This window comes from Trifolium pratense, linkage group LG4 (genome assembly GCF_020283565.1).
Source record: "Trifolium pratense cultivar HEN17-A07 linkage group LG4, ARS_RC_1.1, whole genome shotgun sequence".
Taxonomy (NCBI): Eukaryota; Viridiplantae; Streptophyta; class Magnoliopsida; order Fabales; family Fabaceae; genus Trifolium; species Trifolium pratense.
Genome location: NC_060062.1, coordinates 12,692,246 through 12,711,795, shown reverse-complemented (window position 1 = coordinate 12,711,795; position 19,550 = coordinate 12,692,246). Strand labels below are relative to the sequence as shown.

Genomic DNA, 19,550 nt, shown 5'->3' with positions numbered 1-19,550 from the left:
AAGAATTTGATAGCATGAACATTTTCTATGTCAGTAACATAGATTCTCTTTTAGTTACTTCACTGATTTGAAATTTTGGAGATAAATGAACCTTATTATTATTAATTTGGTTTATATTATAGTGACAAGAGTATCACTAGTTCCATCAAATTGAGAATGGTCTTAGTACCATAGTCCCTGAATGGTCTTAGTACCATAATCCCTGAATGGTCTTAGTACCATATTGGAATGGCCTCAGTGTCATTATATTGATTGATATTGTAGTATCATCAATACATGTGGTATTGTAGTACCACATGTGGTATTGTAGTTCCGTTGATTCATAGTTTGAGGTTGTAGCATCAATCTGAGTGGTATTGTAGTACCACTGAATCACCGATGAAACATAGAATGATGTCGTAGCATCAATTCGAGTGGTATTGTAGTACCATTCATGAAGGTGTATTCTTTGACCGATTTCTACCGTGCAGTAGCATATCGGTATACAGTTGTAACTGGGCTGTTTTATCCTGGGGACGGCGTGGTTGATAGTCTGCTTGCACAATTTTGGGCAGTGCCACGAAACGTCTTAAAGAGAGCGACCTAGTCCGCGACTCAACCCAGTAAACTCTTCGGTGGCTGTAAAAATTATTTTTTAACTGTTTTTTAAATCCAAATACAACAAAACACAATTCATTTGTTCTTTTTTTTTTCTTTTCTTAAGTGATGGTTATATCCAACTCTTAATCTCATCCCCATTTATGAACTCAAGGGTTCGTCTAAACTCTCCAACAATAAGGAGACTAATTTCAGTGATGATTCCACACAGTTTCAACAACACAATTGGTATAAAATCAAATTCAAGAGTAAGTAACAATAACAACAATAGGAATAATGCAAGGAAAATATTCAAACATCAAACTACAACAACATCACATAACGGCATAGCATAATAAATACAACAAATATTCCTATTGAATTCAGAGTTTTAAGAGTATAAAGCTCCCTTACTTGGATTGTAGCGAACTCCCTAGATTGATGTTAAGTTTTTCTTTCCCTTGCTTCCCTTCACTCTCACACGAGCTCTCTCTCCCTTTTCTCAGTCACTAGCACTATTTTCCTGTGTGTTTGTTTTTGTTATGGTTCATCATAATGATATTTTCCTTCTTCTATCGACTAATGTCAATAAACAACTACATTATTATTATTATTATTATTATTATTATTATTAAAATATGACATTATTATTATTAAAATGCTTTAAAGAGAATTAAAATTATGTTTCTTCTTCTTTATCCTTTTCTCTACCATTTTTCTATCTACACTCCCTTTATGCTTCCAACATCTTTTTATTTTATTTTCTAATTAGCAATGTCATTATTTTTATCTATCAATTATTTAATTATTGGTCACCAAATAATTAAATAAACATCGTCAATCAACACCACAACAACTAAATAATTAATTAAACATAATGAATCCTAATTTTTGGTGCTTGTGTAATTTAAGCAAAAAAATAACCTTCTAGTTTGTGTCTTATTGGCTCAGCTGTCTCGTGTCTAAAATATTCTCTTGACAATATCTTATGAATTATGAAGAAAACTAACATACTAGTATTTCTTATGTGAATGTTAGAAAAGTTTTTGTGAATGTTCGATTTTTGAAGTTAGTACTTCCATCATGTGTTTCTCTTGACAATTTTAAATTTTACATCTCTTGACATGCTAATTACTTGAGATGTTGGGTGAATTACCGATAGGTAGAAATGTAGAAACTTTGTGTTGGTTTTAATCGATTTCTATTTCTTGAGATAAATTTGTTTATTATACTGAGATTATCTTTTCCTTAGTGCCAAACGAATTTTTAAAATTGTATCTTAATTACTATGAAGTACTTCACAGGTAAGCATAATTGGATCAGCCGTATGTCTTAATAAATCAATTAAGATAATTCACCCAAAATTGGTAGGCTGAACCAACCAGCATAAAATCTAGTAGATGAATCATTTTTAAAAAGTTGAAAACACAAGGTTTCAAATTGCCTCGATAATTTAATCAGTATATAATAAAACAAAAATTTAGAAAGACTAAAAATATATATCTCATACAAATAACAGAAGAAAACTAAACATGGCAACAAAACTGTTCTCTTAACATAAACTGGGTCAATTTGAGTTTTAATTAAACATAACGAATCCTAATTTTTGTGTATAGAGACTCGTTCATATAAAATATTTATTGATCCCTCTTTTTAGAAAATATAATTCTCATCATGTATAGAGACTCACTCACACACACATATATATGAAGGAAAAAAAAATTAAAAGTAAAACAAATTCAAATCACTTTCTTGGTCTTATTCTTGAGAGGAAGAGCTTTGTTTTCATCCATCCAAGCATTGTCTTTTGAAATACAATCATCTAAGTATGTTGGCACCTCGAAATAACCTTCCTCAATCATCTGATTATGCTCTTTAACTTCGACCGTTGTTCGTTCCGGAACAAGAGCAACGAGTTTGTCCAATTGACCCTCGAGTATCATCTTGTCTAAATATTCTAATAAGTTCTCCTCAAATCCTTTATCTTCATCCCATGTCCACCCTTTTAATTGGTCATTGTTATTTGTGTTTTCATTGATACGTTGTTTGCACGAATATTGATCCATGATTAATTCTCTAGCTATCTCCAAATTTCTCTGCACTTACAAAATATATATGTTGCTACTATACTATGTGTATATATAGTTAAAATTGGATCAAGTTATCCGCAACAAATTATCTAAAAAATAGATGAAGTTGTTGAAATAAATAGGAAAAGAAGTTATCCGCAACAAATTATCAAAAGATAGGAAAAATAGATGAAGTTAACCGCAACAAATTATCTAAAGAGTATCCAACCAAAAATTTATAATCATCTTTATAAAAAAAAAATGTATAACCATCTAGTATTAAAATCTATTACAGTATATTTAACACATGAAATATTTTTATAATCATTTACTATTAAAGCTGGACTTACTAACGAGGTTTACATTCGTTGATAATTTTCAAGTATTTATTTAAAGATTAATAAAAATAAATAACATAAATATATGACTTATTTTTATTAATTGTTAGATAAATAATTTTTTTTTGTTTGTTTATATTGACCTGGAAATCGAACCTAGGACCTATAGTCTACTACTCAAACCCCTCATCACTAGGACCAAACCTAGTGACTTTAGATAAATAACTCTAAATTATGAAGGGTAGTGCGAAAAAACCAGTAATGTGTATTCCTTGATTATTGGAGACCGAAGCAAACCATGTGTAACTATGTGTAAGAGTACAAAGTATCGATGACAGGAAAACTCAAACCCGTTAGACCCACCCGATCCCAAATCCAAGTCAACGGACGAAACTCGAGTTGACTGAGTTTGGGTTCGGGTGGCACCCGAATATATGGGTGTGAGTTTGGGTAGTATTCAAACCCACGCCCGACACACATTCACCCACCTGTTTATATATTAAATTATCTATTTACCCTTTCCTTTTAAGTTTTTGAATATTGTACTGATGCATGCCGTAGTGATGATAATATTTGATGAATTGTTTAGTAAAAAAAAACTATTTTGAAATTTACAAACTATATTATCAAATTATGCTACATTTTGCATTTTATCAAATATAGTTCAGATCGGGTTTGAGCCAGATAATCAACTATGTGTGTTCTCGTTACGGGTTTGGCTAAAAAAACCCGGACCCATCGAATGCAGGTGTAGATTTCATTTTCCCACCCGAACAACATTTGGGTTTGGGTTTAAATGGCACCCGAATATATGGGTGTAAATTTGAGTAGTATCAAACTCGTACCCATGAGCACTCATCGCAATCCCTAGTACAAAGCTTTCATAATGCATCAAATCAGACAAAGATATGGGTAGATAGATTGGATTCAGACTTTAGGAGGAGAGAGAACCATAGTGAATCAAACAAAGGTGTGCATACACACTATGTTTTTTATAATCACACACGATTTTTTATTTTGAAAGACATTATGTAAACCATATATACATACATAAAATAATCATTATGCATGAAATATCAACTATTATACAGTAAATCAGCATTTTCATGATTAAGATTGTAAATACAAATTAATTTAATGTCTCAAATTGTTGGCAAAACAACAAAAATAAACAAAAACAACTCAATAAAATGTATTATTCAATCTGCAAAATGAAATTGCAAATTTCTCGAACTCTCGTACAATTGCAATTGCATAGTTTTTACAAGGATAAAATTAATAACTCTCAAATATAATTTTTGCACACAAAAATTGTAAAGTCTTTTAAAACTAGAGTTATTGTGGTAAATAAAACTAAATATAACTCTTTATATTTATAGCCGTAATTGCACTTTTGGTCGGTTATCTTTATTTTAGGTTTTAAGTTGGTCCCTTATTTTTTTTGCAGGTTTCATGTTGTTCCCTCTCGTCAAATTTTTCACTTTTTCCGTTAAATTTGGACACGTGGCAAACGAAAACCACACTTGGAAAGATGACACGTGTCCAAATTTAACGGAAAAAGTGAAAAATTTGACAGGGGACCAACATGAAACATGCAGAAAAGATAAGGGACCAACTTGAAACTTTTAAAAGATAAGAGACCAACTAAAAACCTAAAATAAAAATAAGGGACTAAAAGTATAATTAAGCCATATTTATAATAACACTCTACCCTTTTTTTCTTCCAACTATCCTATGCGGAATTTACTGACATAATAAATTTCACACTAGCAAGTAGCAGGAAATTATTAGTCAATCTAACAACTATCTGCATTCTAACCATTTCCAAAGTTAACTTTGGTTCTCTAAACTTACGGACCTGGATTCCAAGCAATCAGTTAATCATGCGGTTATGCAGTCACTGCATTGCAGACCTTTAGATTAAATTTTGGTGGTCCAAATTTAAAGATGGATGGATGAGATTAACCCAAGAATCCATTTCCCAAACTTACTCCTCTATTCTTTCCGCATATTTCTTCCTTTTTTTTTTCAAAACTCACGCCTCTGCTCTCCACCAAACTTTGAAAACAAAGCCTTAGGATATATGTTTGATTTACCAAAGATAAATATTGGACAAAACAACACATGAAAAAAGTCTAAAATATGGAACAAATTTGATCTTGTACGATGTTTGGTGGACAAAAAATTATTTCAGTGCTTTGGACAATTGGTGCAAAAGATAAAAAAGTTTGGTATCTATTGATGCAACTTCCAGAAATATTTTCAACAAAAGATGCAAGGGGTGGTCAAAATAAAGATCAGGATTTTTATATACCATTTACAAACATGAATACACTGCATATATTTGCTCATGACTGTATGAGTTTGGTAGAATCACTTATAGTAAGCACTTGTCTCTTCTTCCTTCAGCTTCAAACGTCAAGAGGTTCAATTGAAACCATCAGCTTTACACCTATTTATCTGATTAAGAAAGAAGGAAACTTTCATTTAAGAGTTTAAGTGCAAATAAGAGTCAAGTAATAAAACAACAAATCACAACCAATCATTATACAATGATAAAGTCTGATAACTGACATTTTACACCTATTTATCTGATTAAGAAAGAAGGAAACTTTCATTTAAGAGTTTAAGTGCAAATAAGAGTCAAGTAATAAAACAACAAATCACAACCAATCATTATACAATGATAAAGTCTGATAACTGACATTAGTGTTAAGCTTACATTAAATGGATATCACGCAAAAAAGCATCATTATGTTCTGAACTGGTTAGCCGTAAAGACAGAAGAAAAAGGAGATAATTTAGCATGTAGTAGTAGTAGTATAGATTCAGGATAGCCATTTGCAAATTCATGTAGTAGTAGTATAGATCAAAGTTCATTCTATAAACCTACTTGCCTACTAGTAAAACTGCATAAGGATGACATTCAATACGCATTCATAACTGGTTAAAATAAATTATAAAAGAAAATCATGATCAGTCAAGGAATCCAAATATTGTTTTACCTTGTCCATGCATCATTTTTTGGTCCATGCCCATATCGTTGATCAACAACATAGGGTGGAGCATTCATCAAGAGAGGCACCCTATCAGGAGTATATTCATCATCACTGTCATAATATTGATGCGGCCCGAGAGCTTTGAGTATCATTGCCAATAGTAGAGAGAATCCCTGGTGGAGAAGGGTACAGGCATCAGTCCTTGTCCATCAATGCATCATTCATAACCAAAATTCAAATTTCAAAGGTAACTTTGTTGTCAATTTTAAAGTCAGTGTAGTCAGCATAAACATGTAACCAAGAATATACACTAGCTGATCACGAATTGCATTGACATGTGAAATGGTTACCGAAACAGTGGACACTGTACCAGTTCCTATTGATCTACTAATTATGTATGGAATAATACATCAATATCTTAATCATGGAATACCAATAACTAAACAAAACCGGCAAAGTATAAACAATGTGAACGAGACATATCAGGTAAAAGCACTTTACACAAACTGTTAGGAACCCACAAATTGGATTCCAAAGAAATAATTGTAAGAAATAGGATAGAATAGAAGAGATAGAGAATACTATATTCGCAATTACAATATTCAAAGATATGTTCTCCTATTTATAAACATACTCTCTAACTAACCCAAATAACAAACTAACTAACTTCTCTAACAACTCATAACTACTTTAATGACTCTAATACCTATTATTTTATATCCTAACACAGACCTAATGCCAATGCCAATTGGACAAACATAATTTTTTTGTATCATATCATAGAACATGTAAATTAAAATTGCATGGAATGGTTGTTTCTTGGATGGTTTCTTGGAAATAGAATAAAAACATTTTCAAATGTTTAGTTACAAAGAATCAAGTCCAAGAGAAAGCGACCTCCACTTCCATTTTTGTTTGCATACTAAGCAAAGCATAAAGTTACTGCTGATGTCAAAAAAAAAGTTACTGCTGATGAGCACTGATGCCAAGTGTTCATCATGTTAGTCTTTAACATTACAATTTACAAGCCCCCAGTTTGTCAGGAAAGCAGTAACATTCTCTATGTTATGTACTTTCCAATAATTGGAAACAAAGTTCTCTAGTTTTATTTGCAGAAGAAAAAGAAGAGTTACTGAGAGTGTGAGAGAATCTTGAAAGCTTAAATTAGAAACAAAAGTTGGAATAATCTTGTAATCCATAGTAAGAAATATTGACATTTTTTAATAAGGCTTCAATAAGCCATTGCCATAGATTGTTATACAAGTGCCACATGCACAAGAAAGAGGGATGGTGAATTACCTGTACAGAAACGAGAGACAAGCCTATCCATTTGCACATCTCAAAGTTTGTCTGGATGAAATTCTTGAACAGATCAAAATTCCCTGAGGGGTCCTTAGGGAAGTCCTGATTCAAATTTTGAATTTAAAATGGATCAGACCATGACTTAACCTAACTAATGTGTCACATGGAGAGAGTTGCGAAAGTTTTGAATTAACAAGGAGCACCACTAACAAAATGTTTTACATACAACATACCTCTCTCCAGTCCCGGTTTAGAAATACATCAACAGTCACGGCAGCCTCCAGCATGAGAAGCAAAACCACAAACACCATATACTGAAAGCAGTCAAGGACAAAAGGTCACAGTGCTTTAATGCCATAATGGCCAAACAATGAGATAATTCTGATATTGAAGGGGAGTTGCTTCAGTACAGAAAATAAAAGTTTCGGCCAATAACAGGATTCCCGAATACATAAGATATTCTCGTATATAAAATATTAACTCACTATGGTTATCTTAAATATTGCTTTCTTTATCACCGGGGTCTAGTGCAAGTTGTTGGCGTGCAGTGCGTGTGAGTGTTGTAATCCCTACTCAAAAAAATATTGCATTGTTTTTTGAGATAATCTTTGCTTTATAGTACATTTAATGCATAAAAATGAAAGTCTCTAAATTAGATTTTAAGAAATTACTTGGTCATAAGAGGATATTAAGATGTCTTATATAATATATATATATATATATATATTTCTGTTGTATACTGCCCTCTAACTTTTAAAATGCCATATCATGTCTAACACCCATTCTAGTTTGTGCCATAGGTTGAAAATATATAAAATAATTTTGAATCAAAGTGTCCAAGTTGCACACGACCTCACATATTTCTCACCAGTGGTTAACAACCGACAGTTTTGGTTAGACAACCTGAGGAATTTACAGACAGAATCTACATTTAACTTCTTAGACTTAACAACCGAAATGGTTCATCAATTTTGCTGTCTTCTATCTATAAACGCTTGCTTCTCCTACAAACTATTTTCATATAACATTTTCTAACTCAAGTACACTTTCACAATAAAAGGATACCAAATACAGGCAACAGCCATTGGCAGTTTCAGCAGCAATATGACCCGAACAAGTGATTACACAGAATGTAACTCCAAGGCCAAGAAATGCATAAATGAACCTGATTGAAGTAAAAAACAGCAAACCATTCACAATCCATCCATAAGGAAAAGAAAAAACTAAAACTTACACAAAAAGAAACATATATACATGAAATACCGAATAGTGAGTACAAATAAATCCCAATTGTGTTCAAACTTAGGAAACAAATCAAAGTTTACGTTCCAAACCAATCAGTGTAACCCTAAAAAAAACATGGCCCTGTTTGGATCGACTTATTTGAGCTTATATACAGACATAAGTTTTGTGAGAAATAGCTTATGACAATTTTCATAAGTTTTTTTGTTTAAGTTATTTTCATAAGTTCTCCAATATAGCTTATGAAAACAATTTATTATTATTTTATCTTTTGTTATAAAAATAACTTATGTAAGCACGTACATAAGCGCTTATTATGATAAACGCTTGTACTATAAGCTGCAAATAAGTTATTTATCCAAACAGGCAACATAACAAGAATCCATAAAATTACAATTTCTCTTGATTCCATTAACTTAAAAGTAAAAAGATTGAAAATTTGGAATTCAACAGCTTTATAATACCAAAATGAAATCCCCTATAAACAATTCCATTTAACAGAGTAATAACAAAGGCAATAAAACACATTAATATCATAATCATTTTTTCAAGACATGTTATTTTCAAGGTCAAATCAAAGTCCAAAATTTTGATCCATCATCACAAGAGAAAAAGAGATATAATTTATACCAGGGAGGTGGGTAATCAGAATCATGACTAAAAGGAAGGTGACCCATCTCCCTCTGCCAAACCCTAATCATCCAAGCGGAGTATAGAATCATGGCTAACCCAGCCATCCCAATCACCGAATTCACCAGTTTCAATAATGATTGTATGCAGCTTCTCAACACCCTCGCCATTTTAATTAAAACAAAAAAAAAAAGTATAAAAATTTGGAAGGAATGAAAGAACCCTAGATTTTGGATTGAATCTAGGGCTCGAACAACATTTCAATCGATTTGAGGAGAGAAAAGAGGTCTTTTTTGTTTTACAAGAGGGGAAATTTCTTATTTCTTATTTTGAATTTTTATTTTTATTTTGAGTTTAAAAATGGTAATCGGCATAATGAAAGCTTATACATATATACATGTTATATAAATTGTTTCAAAATAATCATACATGAGTGGGGTGATGTGGAAGAAAGATAAAACATTATTAATTGTTTGTGTAACATTTTTTTACTTTGTCTGTTTATACCATTTAATCTCATTTATTTTATGGTTCTAAATTTCCAAACATTTAATTTGTGTACACTAACGGTATTTTATTTTTTTACACATGTATTCAATTAAATTAATTAAATTACTATACATAAATATTTATTGAAATATTTTATGAACAAGAGTACAAGACTATAAAAGTGCTACTATGATTTAATTTGATTGAATGTATTTTACGATGTGTTAATTTGATTGAATGTATTTTACGATGTGTTTTTTTTATAAGCAATGTATTTTACAATGTTAGTACATTTTTTTTAAGGAAATGCAAGTACATGGTAAGTAATTAATCTTAACTCATTTTATATTCCGTAAATAATTCTCAATGTAGAAGTAACAACTTATATAAACAACGATTAATGAAAAAAAAATGGCCATCCTAACAAGCAATGTCGGAACTAGGAAAAAATGTAAAGGTGGTCACTAAAAAATTAATAAATTAACGATTATTTTTATAAATAAAAAGAAGTTATTTACGGACCATTATATTTAAGAGAAAATTATTTCATTAAAAAAATACAATTTCATTATTTATAACCTTATGATAATTTTTGTTTACATTTTTTCATAATTAAAAACATGAAATAACCAAAAAAGATAAATTGGAACTAGTGAAGCCTTGAATCTAACGCTAGAAGAACATGACAATCGATTTGAAGAGAGGAAAGAGGTGTTTTTGTTTTTAGGAGGAAGAAAAGGTGTTTTTGTAAGGTTTTACAAGAGGTGAAATAAAGAGGTTAGGTTCTTATTTTGAATTTTTATTTTAAAGTTCTAAATTTTCTAAAAGATTTTTTATGACAAAAACAAACTTGATTTATTTCATTCAATAAATCATTTTCAATACAAATAACTACCAATTCAAATAAACAGCAATCAGCCTGATTAAGAAAAAAAAAACAATTAGTTTATAAAATAGTCACCCTAACCAGAGTATAATTGATCATATATTATTTGACGCTTAACAAACTTCACCTTAAATTTTTATACCAATTTTATCACGGACCATGTAGCAAGTGTTTAAATAGCAGAACGAATCACTCCAATGTCACACTAGCCAAATACAGATCATTCTATAGACACTTTTAGAGGCACGCACACACGAATAAATTGCGGGTGTTACACAAGTCTTTCTTATAAATTTGTTCTTCGACCAGACCATGAAAAGTTGAAAACATGTATAAAAATGCTTGTTCAATTTATCTTTAACTAGAATCGAAGTCCAAGTACATTCTATAAGCATTTCTATCAGAAGAGTAGTACCCTTCAACCAAACAATCAACTTGAAAACCATGCTTCTTGTACAGATTCAGTGCAGGGGTCCTCAACGGATCAACGTGAAGCATTATACGCGAAACTTTTCTTCTTCTGCATTTCTCAATTGCAGCTTTCAATAGAGCCTCTCCGTGTCCTTGCCTCCTCCATTGCTCCTTCACTATAGTAAAACCAAAATATCTAATATTACATACCCATGTTGTGAATAACCAATGAATCAAAGATTCAATATAAGTGTCTTGTAAGTACAATTCAGATGATAATTGTAGCGACATTTGATATGTCGAGGTGCATATTTGAGCCCATAATTCTCAAAGCTTAGCACGAAGTGTGAGTTCATTGCCAAACTTTTTCGAAGAAAAAAAAAAACATTTCACTAGGAGTTGAACAATTTAAAGAATGATATATATATATATATATATATATATATATATATATATATATATATATATATATATATATATATATATATAGGGAGTGTATCCGGTGAGAACTGATAATTATTGTGAGAAATGAGAACTATTAATAGTAACCATCAGATTTAATTGACGCATCAGATTAAAATCTTCCTAATCACTTAAAATCCATGTGATTCTATTTTGTGTATATTGAAATATCTTCCTATATATAATCTTTCCTAATTTATTTCTATAATATTTACTAATTTATTAATACAGCTCCCTCCAAAACTTATCACTCTTTTGGCTTCCCCTTCTTCATCCTTCCCTTAAAATGTTCTGATTTTGCATCAACTAAAATTTACTTAATCCTTGGCACTAAGATTTACTACACGCTAATGTTAAACATTTAACTTCTGATTGTGCACTAAAATAATGGCTCCTGCCCTTGAATATAATTACAAGTACCTACCAATCATTTTATTTCTCTTGATAAATTAGTACCTACCAATCATAAAATACCATTTTTTTAGGATATGCAGTTGGCAAATGTGATCACTTTTCTTTCTTAAGGTAGTTTTCAATTGGTCTGTCATTTGGTAGTGAGTATGCAATAAATTTATGGTTCATTTGCGTTACTCTATGAGTCTATGGCTTAGGGGATTTTGTTGACGAGCCTGGTCCATGATAATTGGTACTACTGATTGTTTGTTGGGGGTTAGAGATATCAACATCTTTCAATTAATTAATTAATTGATAATTTAGATGTAAGGGGAAATCACATGAAAATTTAGCCCACTGAGATAGAGTTTAATATCAATAAGAAGCAGAAAACAATGTAGAAAAAACACCAGAAGACTAGCAGAAACCACGCAACAGAGGAACACAGTGAAACAATTCCAACAACGATTTGAAACCATGCTCAAAGGGAAGGATGAAGAAGGAGGGAGCTGTATTAATAAATTAGGAAATATTATAGAAATAAATTAGGAAAAATTATATATAGGAAGATATTTTAATATACACAAAATAGAATCACATGGATTTTAAGTGAGTGCGAAGATTTTAATCTAATGCGTCAATTAAATCTGATGGTTACTATTAATAGTTCTCATTTCTCATAATAATTATCAGTTCTCACTGGATACACTCCCTATCCTATATATATATATATATATATATATATATATATATATATATATATATATATTTTGGATTATTATGTCGTTAATGATGACTAATCTCTATCAGAAAACTTGTGAAACACACAAAGTGTGTTCTCCTTTTTCAACCGGATTTTTTTCATATGCAGAGTCAGGAATTCAACCTCAAGTTCTAACCATCTACTTAAGATTATTTAAGACTTTTTCTTAAGAAAACAAATAGAATGTTGTTCTTTAATTCGAGAGTATAAATTGATATTTTATAAATTTGAGCTACTAAATTTGCCTAAAGGATACAATTTCAAATACAAAAACACTCTTAGACAAATTCTCAAACAGCTTGTAGGCATAGCTAGATAGCTTAATTTTACATGCAAATAAAAAGAAGGAAAAAATGGGGTTGGTACCTGCGAGCTTGGTGATTGAAGCGTACAAGGAAGAAGGCAAAGAATACATGACATAGCCTGCAAGTTCGCCGTCGACGTGAAGATAAAGCAATCCACTGTTCTTCTTTTTCAGCTCATTTTCAAAGAATGAAGCGAGTGATTCGTGTTTGGGAAAGATTTTTCTCTCCAATTTTACTATATCTTCCACTACCTTAGCACAGTTTCTGTCAAGTTCAATGATCGCCACATTTGCCATTATTCGCCGGTAAGCCCCAACCCCAAGAAATCTATTGATTGAATAGCTTTCGCTAGTATTTTGGAGCACTTGTTAAAAAAACTAATAAAAATAAAAGTAGTTTATAAAAAAATAGAAATCAGAATAAAATTTTGTGCATCTTTTTCAAACTCTGATTATTGAATAGCTTGTAGGCAAGCCATTAGGTTTCATTCAAAGCGTTGAAGAATTTGAATAGTATATTAGAGCTTTTTGTAAAAAAGTCAGTAGCCGAATTAAGTTGGTTGATAATAAAACAAGTTGTTTGTATTTGGCTCATAATAAGAATTAAATACATAAAAAAAAATTTGACTAAGTTGTATCTTATAAAAAAAAATCAGGGAGAAATTTTTCTGTTTTCTTACTTGTTAACCACTTTTTTTTTTTGTCAAGTTGACACAATGGCTAGAATTTCACATTTTTAAGGTGAAATAGTAGAAATATCGAGGGTTCAAACCCTGGTCATGCATATTGTGTGCAATATTCCTGTCAACTGAGTATCCTCACGGTAGGGGTGTTCGCGGTGCGGTTTGGTTCGGTTTTGAGCATAAAAGTCATCCTAACCACGAGATAAAAATGCATGCGGTTCGGTTTGGTTCAGTTGGTTTTTGAAAAATTATCCAAACCAAACCCAACCAATGCGGTTAGGGTTGGTTCAGTTTGTACGGTTTACAACAACATAAGAAATATGGTAATATTTCCAACTTGTTACAAAATAAACATAGGAAATTTTAATTTATTTTATTCTTTACATGATACAATATGCATATACAGAAATTGCATACACATAATAACTTATTTTTAATACCAATAGTATAGTTCTGGATCGCGTGAAATGATATGTTTAGACAGCCTACTGTTTTATGGACTCTATTTTTGTTGATTGCTAATAGTTGATAGAGTTAAGTTAAGTATTGCGGTTTGGTTCGGTTTTCTGAAATGAAAACTGCAAACCAAACCAAACAGTGCGGTTTAGAAGAAAAATGATTCATGTGGTTAAAACTAAATGCGATTTTTTGCGGTTTCGGTTTGGATTGGCTTGGTTTGCGGTTTTACTTTTGGATTGGTTCGGATATTAACCAGTTTTTAAGTGATATATTTTCTAGCGTAAAAAAAAGTGATATATTTTCTAATTTTTATAAATGTTTTTAATGGAAACAACACTAAAATTATTTAAAAGGGTCATGTTAACATGTGCACCAAGGGCACATGTTAAAATTCTAAATATAGAAAATTGCATTTAATGTTAGAAAAAATTTTAATGTTTAAAAAATTAAATACACAAATTTCAATATATTATTTGAGTCCATATTATTTCTACTTTTGCTTCCTTAATATGTACCTTTGATGGACATTTTCCTTAAAAAATAAGCTAGTGGAAGCAAGTGCCTCACATTCCAACACTTGCATCCGTATAAGTGACTTCAAACTAAAGAACTTCTTGAACAAACAATATTACCGGAAAAAAACATGTTGCTAAACCTTTGATGCAAAAGGGTGACAAACATGTGATGTCGGTAACGGGGTGGTTACAACCTGCTTATGTTAAAATTTATCCTCAACTTGTTAGTTTGGTGGTGACAACACCCTTTTACAGGCAAATAAACTCAAATAGTAGCCTCAAATGTTCACCACCACAACTGCAATTGAGGTCCAAGAGATGCTATTACAAAAGGAAAGAGCAAGACACGCCCTTTTCATCAGCGTTGCAGGAAGAGGATAGTCCATGGGAGAGTGGTGATGTATGGTCCAATTTTGCTCTCTATCTATTCACACTTCATATTCCTCTCAGTTTTTGTGGTTTATCCGTCTTTTCCCTCCTCACAGGACAACAACAACTTCTTCACCCACAAACTCAGGTCACGTAACGTAACCCTTATCCATTATTTTATTTTTGTGGTAGATAGACTAAATGACAATAGTCATTGGAAACTCACACACAAGTGAAAGAGTCGAACCGGTGTTGATCTAACAAATTTAGCATTTTTATCAGTTGAGCTATTATTTGATTTATTTAAGAGTAAATAGTAATTTGTTTCCCCTAAATGCATGATTATAGGCCCTAAATGTATCACAACTTCAAAAAGATATCTAAATGTGTGTTTTGTTAGTAAATTTAGAAGAGATATTCGAGAACCAAACTAACAAGTAGAGTAGAAGATACATTTGAGGAGCAAACTGATTACTGATTAGTAACATAGACTTTCAAAAGTGTTTTTGTAATTTTGATTTTTGATACATTGAGAGACTAATAGAAAAGAAAAGAGGGATTGAGAGAGAGAGAGAGAGAGAGATATTTCAATCTAAAAGGGATGAAATTACAGTCATTTTCGTCCCTTGCCAACATGGATAGGTCTGTGCAGCTCACAACACAAATTAGAGGACACGTCGACATATGTGATGGAGGGTTAACGGAGGATTAACGTTTTGGACATAACTGACTAACAAAGTAACATTTGGGGAGATTTTAATAATTTTAATTAATCCAGGTACTAGTTTGACAGCGCTAGACACTTTTAGGGACCAAAATGAGGATTTACTTGTTTAAGATGTTACCTTGTTTCCACTTCATATTGATTTATTGAAGTTGTAAACATAAAGAACAAATTTAGTAATTGCTTCTTAACTTTGTGGAACTAATATGGTGATAAAACCTTTAGAAGGTTATTTAACACAATGACACCTATTCTTGCCATGGCAAGGTTCATCTGCAGTTAGGATTCACATCTATTGTAGGATATCTTTCATTTTTATTCTTAGAATTGAAAGTTTCTAAGGTAGGTGCAATAGAGCCTTTTCAAGGTGCTTTGACTTTTGATAAGATAGTTTAACACATGGTTTCATTCACTAATGCAGGCCATATCACTTCTTACCATTCAAGTTCTTGAGTTTAATGCATCTCTGGTTTTACTGAAGTCCACGGCTAAACCACAATATAAACTTTCAAATTTCTTCAAAAATAATGACAGGAACTGGTTTTTGTCATCAGCTCTGGGATTTGGGTTTATTGTTCTTATGATTTGTCTAACATCACTACTTGCTGACAGATTATTTGACTTTAAGGTTCGTGGTTATATATATCTTTTCTGCAATTTCATTTCATTTGTATCAAAAAACAACAATTATTATATATCGAACACCTTTGTTGTAACTCTCCTCTTATTGTCACTTATTGAGGTTGTGCTACCAGGAGTTTTAGAAGTAAATTTAGTGAGGATCTAGCCTTTAGCACACAATAGAAGTGCTTGCGTAGAACAGCTTATGAGCCTAGGCTACAAACCAAGGGAGTACATACTTCTTTTAAGACATGCCCCTTTGCTAGAGTTAAGTTACCAAGCTTTCTTGGTAGAACGATACATAGGACCATTTAATGGATGGTTGTTTTCAAGATTTATTGAGTGTGAGTTGTTTTTGCAAAGAACTGATTTATCGAGTGTGAGTTGTTTTATCGATGCGGTATATGTGGACAAAATCCAAGTGTCGCATTGAATAGAGAAAAGACCTGAAATGATTTTATAAATAGTGGCACCCCTCACCTTACAAGCCAGTTTTGTAAGGATGAGTTGGGGCCAATATAAAAACCTAAGAAGGAGATTTGGAGGGACTAAACTGAGTTGTGAATGGTTAAGAAGAGATAAGGGTTTATTTATTGGAGTGACATATGATACTTTTTGGTCAAATTAATGTTTGGAGGCAAAATCAATTTTATACTAAGAAACCAAACATACCAAAATCACATATCTCCAGGAGGAAAATCATTTTCACAATTCACAGTCTACTATGTGCATTCAAACATGCACAAATGTTCCTTATTGAAGTTCTGAATCATTCATAGAATTTTCTTTACATAAAATCCTACCTAGCCACCAAAAGTATGGTTTCCTTAAGCCGAAAAGTTTAAGCTTCCTGAAGGGAATCTAGTTTTTTTCTCAAGGGACATTTAACAGCATCTGGCAATAGATCGAAAGCATAATTTTTTATAGTACTTCATAATTTTCAATCCAATACCACTACAAAACAGAAACTGTTATGATTATGTTTTTTCTTTATAGACATTTTCCTGGACAAACATCAAGTTGTTTGCAATAGTAGTATACACCGACACATGTTGGTGTATAGTATGACACCAACACATGTATTTTCGTAAATTGTTACCGGTGTCTACTGTCAGTGTCGTGTCTGGTGTATGTGTCTATGTTTAGTTATTGTAAAATATGCAATTTTCTTAAGTCTTTGTTTTGTGTTGTATGGTTGCAGCCCATTAGCAACCCTATACTGAAAGAGATCCTACTGAACAGTGATATCTCAAGAGTGTCTTGTGTTGCTGCTTACTGCATTGTCACTCCACTTTTGGAAGAAGTTGTTTATAGAGGATTTCTGTTGACATCACTTTCCTCTACCATGAAGTGGCAAAATGCTGTAGTCACAAGCTCTTTGATATTCAGTGCAAGTCACTTTTCTGGTGAAAACTTTGTACAACTGTTCATCATTGGGTGCGTCCTTGGATGCTCTTATTGCTGGACTGGAAATTTGAAATCTTCCATTGTTATTCATTCTTTGTATAATGCTTTGACCTTATTAATAACTTATTTTTATTAAATTTTATTCACAGGAATCAATGTGCAAAATTCATGACATATGGAAATATTCTTTAGTTTACCATTTTTTTGCCAACATAGTAGTAACATTATTATTTGTTAAAGTAAAATAATGTTAGTCCGGAAAGTACAACTGAGCTAATAACTGCAGGGACACTGATTTGCAAGGGCTAAGTTTAACCCCGAGATTCTCCACTTCTTCACACTTCACCCGGTTTCCTCCCCATCTAACCCAGTTAAGCATATCACTCGGTGTTCCTGTCCAAGACCTGAATGCAGCGCTTAACCACGATTCCACAGTAATTTCGAGGGCACTTCTGCTTAGTCACAACAACAATAGCTTCTGCATTCATCTCAACAGCCACCCTTTGAATTTGGAGTCTCTCAATCGACTCCACCACTTCAAGCTGCCCCAAAGCCTCCGCAAAAATCGCTTCATCCGACCCATTTACGAGCTTAGTCACAGCCGCAACGCAACTCCCATCCCCAATCGCAAAATCAGTCATAAACTCCAACGGCCATCATCGTAGAGTCAGCATCTTTAGTGTGCTTTTTTAGTAGTATTACTTTTATACAGAAATATGTCAGATCAGATTAGCGGCGCAACTTATTATCTAATCAAACAAAATTTATAAAATATAGAGTACTTGAGAAACACTCAACTATACTGTGTAACATGGGTCCCATAGTGATAGTTGTCCCAATCTTAGTCGGCAGACAAGGATTGGCCTACTAAAAGAAACCCAGCTAGACCCACTCGCTAAAGGCATTTCTTCAAATACTAGGGACGTGGACTTTATACTTATCCCACAAATTGCGATCGACATCAAAGGACAACTCAGATCTATATTTAATGCCGTGGCATCCACTGATCACGCCACGTGTCCTATGACGCGTTGGATCCCACTACTTCTTTCCTTAAATTAAGATATTTCTTTCTTCTTTTATTATTTTTGTGGTTAGAACATATTCTTGTTCTTTCTTGTGGAATAGTATAAAACTAAGTTGTTGTCTCCCTTTAATTTCATAACCAAACAAATTCATCTCTCTCATCTCAGTAATCACTAATCACTATGAGTGGGTTTGAGCATCAAGTGAAATATAGAGCTAAGGAGGTGAAGAGATTTTTCAACAAGGGAATTAATATTGTTGGAAATTCATTCAAGAAAGGATGGCACAAAGTCAAGCATATCAAACGCTAGTTAATTAACTCATCCATAATATTAATATCCACTCAACCTCTTGCACTTTTTTTTTCTTACTTTTTTGTTTGTTTTTCTCTACATAGGTTTGGTTTTCATGTATAATTTCTTCTAAGTCTATATTGCTATTTTTTGTGTCTCCTTTTTTATGTATTATGGATTTTATTATTTTGTAGAGATTGTGTTTGCCTTTTTTTTGGGGTTTAATGTAATGTAAACATATTGATTTATATATTGTATTTCTTCTGATTTAAAGTTTGTTCTTGAAGAGCCAAGTTCAAGATATTACCATTTCTGTTGTTTTAATTTTCAGCGGATTTTTTTTGTTACGTTCTCGTGAATCATTTGTAAAAGCTTAAATGAAAATTTGGTTTGAATAGTTATTCTTAAAATATTATTTTATGTATTTGATTATTTTATTGAAACTTTTTTTTAATAACAAAATGTCGAAAAATCACTTAATTTTGAACCTATTTCAAATAGATTTTCATAAAAAGCATTTTTGAAATATCAATTTTTTGAAAAAATTATAATTTTGACTATGTTTTGATTTTCAATAATGCGTGTTTAT

At 31.9% G+C, this 19,550-nt stretch overlaps 4 protein-coding genes across 5 annotated transcripts; 1 reads left to right on the top strand and 3 right to left on the bottom strand.

Moving 5' to 3' along the window:
- Nucleotides 1-2,315: 2,315 nt before the first annotated feature.
- Nucleotides 2,316-2,642, bottom strand: LOC123922126. The gene has a single exon (XM_045974872.1). The coding sequence runs from the start codon at nt 2,640-2,642 to the stop codon at nt 2,316-2,318; it is 327 nt and encodes a 108-aa protein (XP_045830828.1).
- A 2,547-nt stretch (nt 2,643-5,189) lies between these two features.
- Nucleotides 5,190-9,530, bottom strand: LOC123924772 (tetraspanin-19). 2 transcript variants are annotated; one of them, XM_045977744.1, is made up of 7 exons: nt 9,157-9,500; nt 8,350-8,449; nt 7,518-7,598; nt 7,282-7,386; nt 5,989-6,155; nt 5,565-5,574; nt 5,190-5,435 (listed from the first exon to the last, which is right to left on the bottom strand). In XM_045977744.1, exons 1-6 carry the CDS (start codon nt 9,324-9,326, stop codon nt 5,571-5,573), a joined length of 627 nt encoding a protein of 208 aa, XP_045833700.1. In that variant the 5' UTR covers nt 9,327-9,500; the 3' UTR covers nt 5,190-5,435; nt 5,565-5,570. The 2 variants fall into 2 exon arrangements, with proteins under 2 accessions (XP_045833700.1, XP_045833699.1); XM_045977743.1 differs by lacking the exon at nt 5,565-5,574 and having other exon boundaries at nt 5,190-5,443; nt 9,157-9,530.
- Nucleotides 9,531-10,789: 1,259 nt separating this feature from the next.
- Nucleotides 10,790-13,422, bottom strand: LOC123923224 (putative [ribosomal protein S18]-alanine N-acetyltransferase). The gene is made up of 2 exons (XM_045975908.1): nt 12,927-13,422; nt 10,790-11,118 (listed from the first exon to the last, which is right to left on the bottom strand). Exons 1-2 carry the CDS (start codon nt 13,159-13,161, stop codon nt 10,889-10,891), a joined length of 465 nt encoding a protein of 154 aa, XP_045831864.1. The 5' UTR covers nt 13,162-13,422; the 3' UTR covers nt 10,790-10,888.
- A 1,126-nt stretch (nt 13,423-14,548) lies between these two features.
- Nucleotides 14,549-19,234, top strand: LOC123923115. Its single transcript, XM_045975766.1, has 3 exons — nt 14,549-15,038; nt 16,036-16,242; nt 17,437-19,234. Exons 1-3 carry the CDS (start codon nt 14,667-14,669, stop codon nt 17,776-17,778), a joined length of 921 nt encoding a protein of 306 aa, XP_045831722.1. The 5' UTR covers nt 14,549-14,666; the 3' UTR covers nt 17,779-19,234.
- The last annotated feature ends 316 nt before the right edge of the window (nt 19,235-19,550 follow it).

Coding starts and splice junctions, on each gene's coding strand:
- LOC123922126 (XM_045974872.1), bottom strand. CDS start 2,642: ATGGATCAATATTCGTGCAAACAACGTATCAATGAAAACACAAATAAC.
- LOC123924772 (XM_045977743.1), bottom strand. CDS start 9,326: ATGGCGAGGGTGTTGAGAAGCTGCATACAATCATTATTGAAACTGGTG. Junction 8,450..9,156: donor TCTGATTACCCACCTCCCTG/GTATAAATTATA, acceptor TACTTCAATCAG/GTTCATTTATGCATTTCTTG. Junction 7,599..8,349: donor ATGGCTGTTGCCTGTATTTG/GTATCCTTTTAT, acceptor GACTGCTTTCAG/TATATGGTGTTTGTGGTTTT.
- LOC123923224 (XM_045975908.1), bottom strand. CDS start 13,161: ATGGCAAATGTGGCGATCATTGAACTTGACAGAAACTGTGCTAAGGTA. Junction 11,119..12,926: donor TTCAATCACCAAGCTCGCAG/GTACCAACCCCA, acceptor GTTTTACTATAG/TGAAGGAGCAATGGAGGAGG.
- LOC123923115 (XM_045975766.1), top strand. CDS start 14,667: ATGCAAAAGGGTGACAAACATGTGATGTCGGTAACGGGGTGGTTACAA. Junction 15,039..16,035: donor TTCTTCACCCACAAACTCAG/GTCACGTAACGT, acceptor TCACTAATGCAG/GCCATATCACTTCTTACCAT. Junction 16,243..17,436: donor ACAGATTATTTGACTTTAAG/GTTCGTGGTTAT, acceptor GTATGGTTGCAG/CCCATTAGCAACCCTATACT.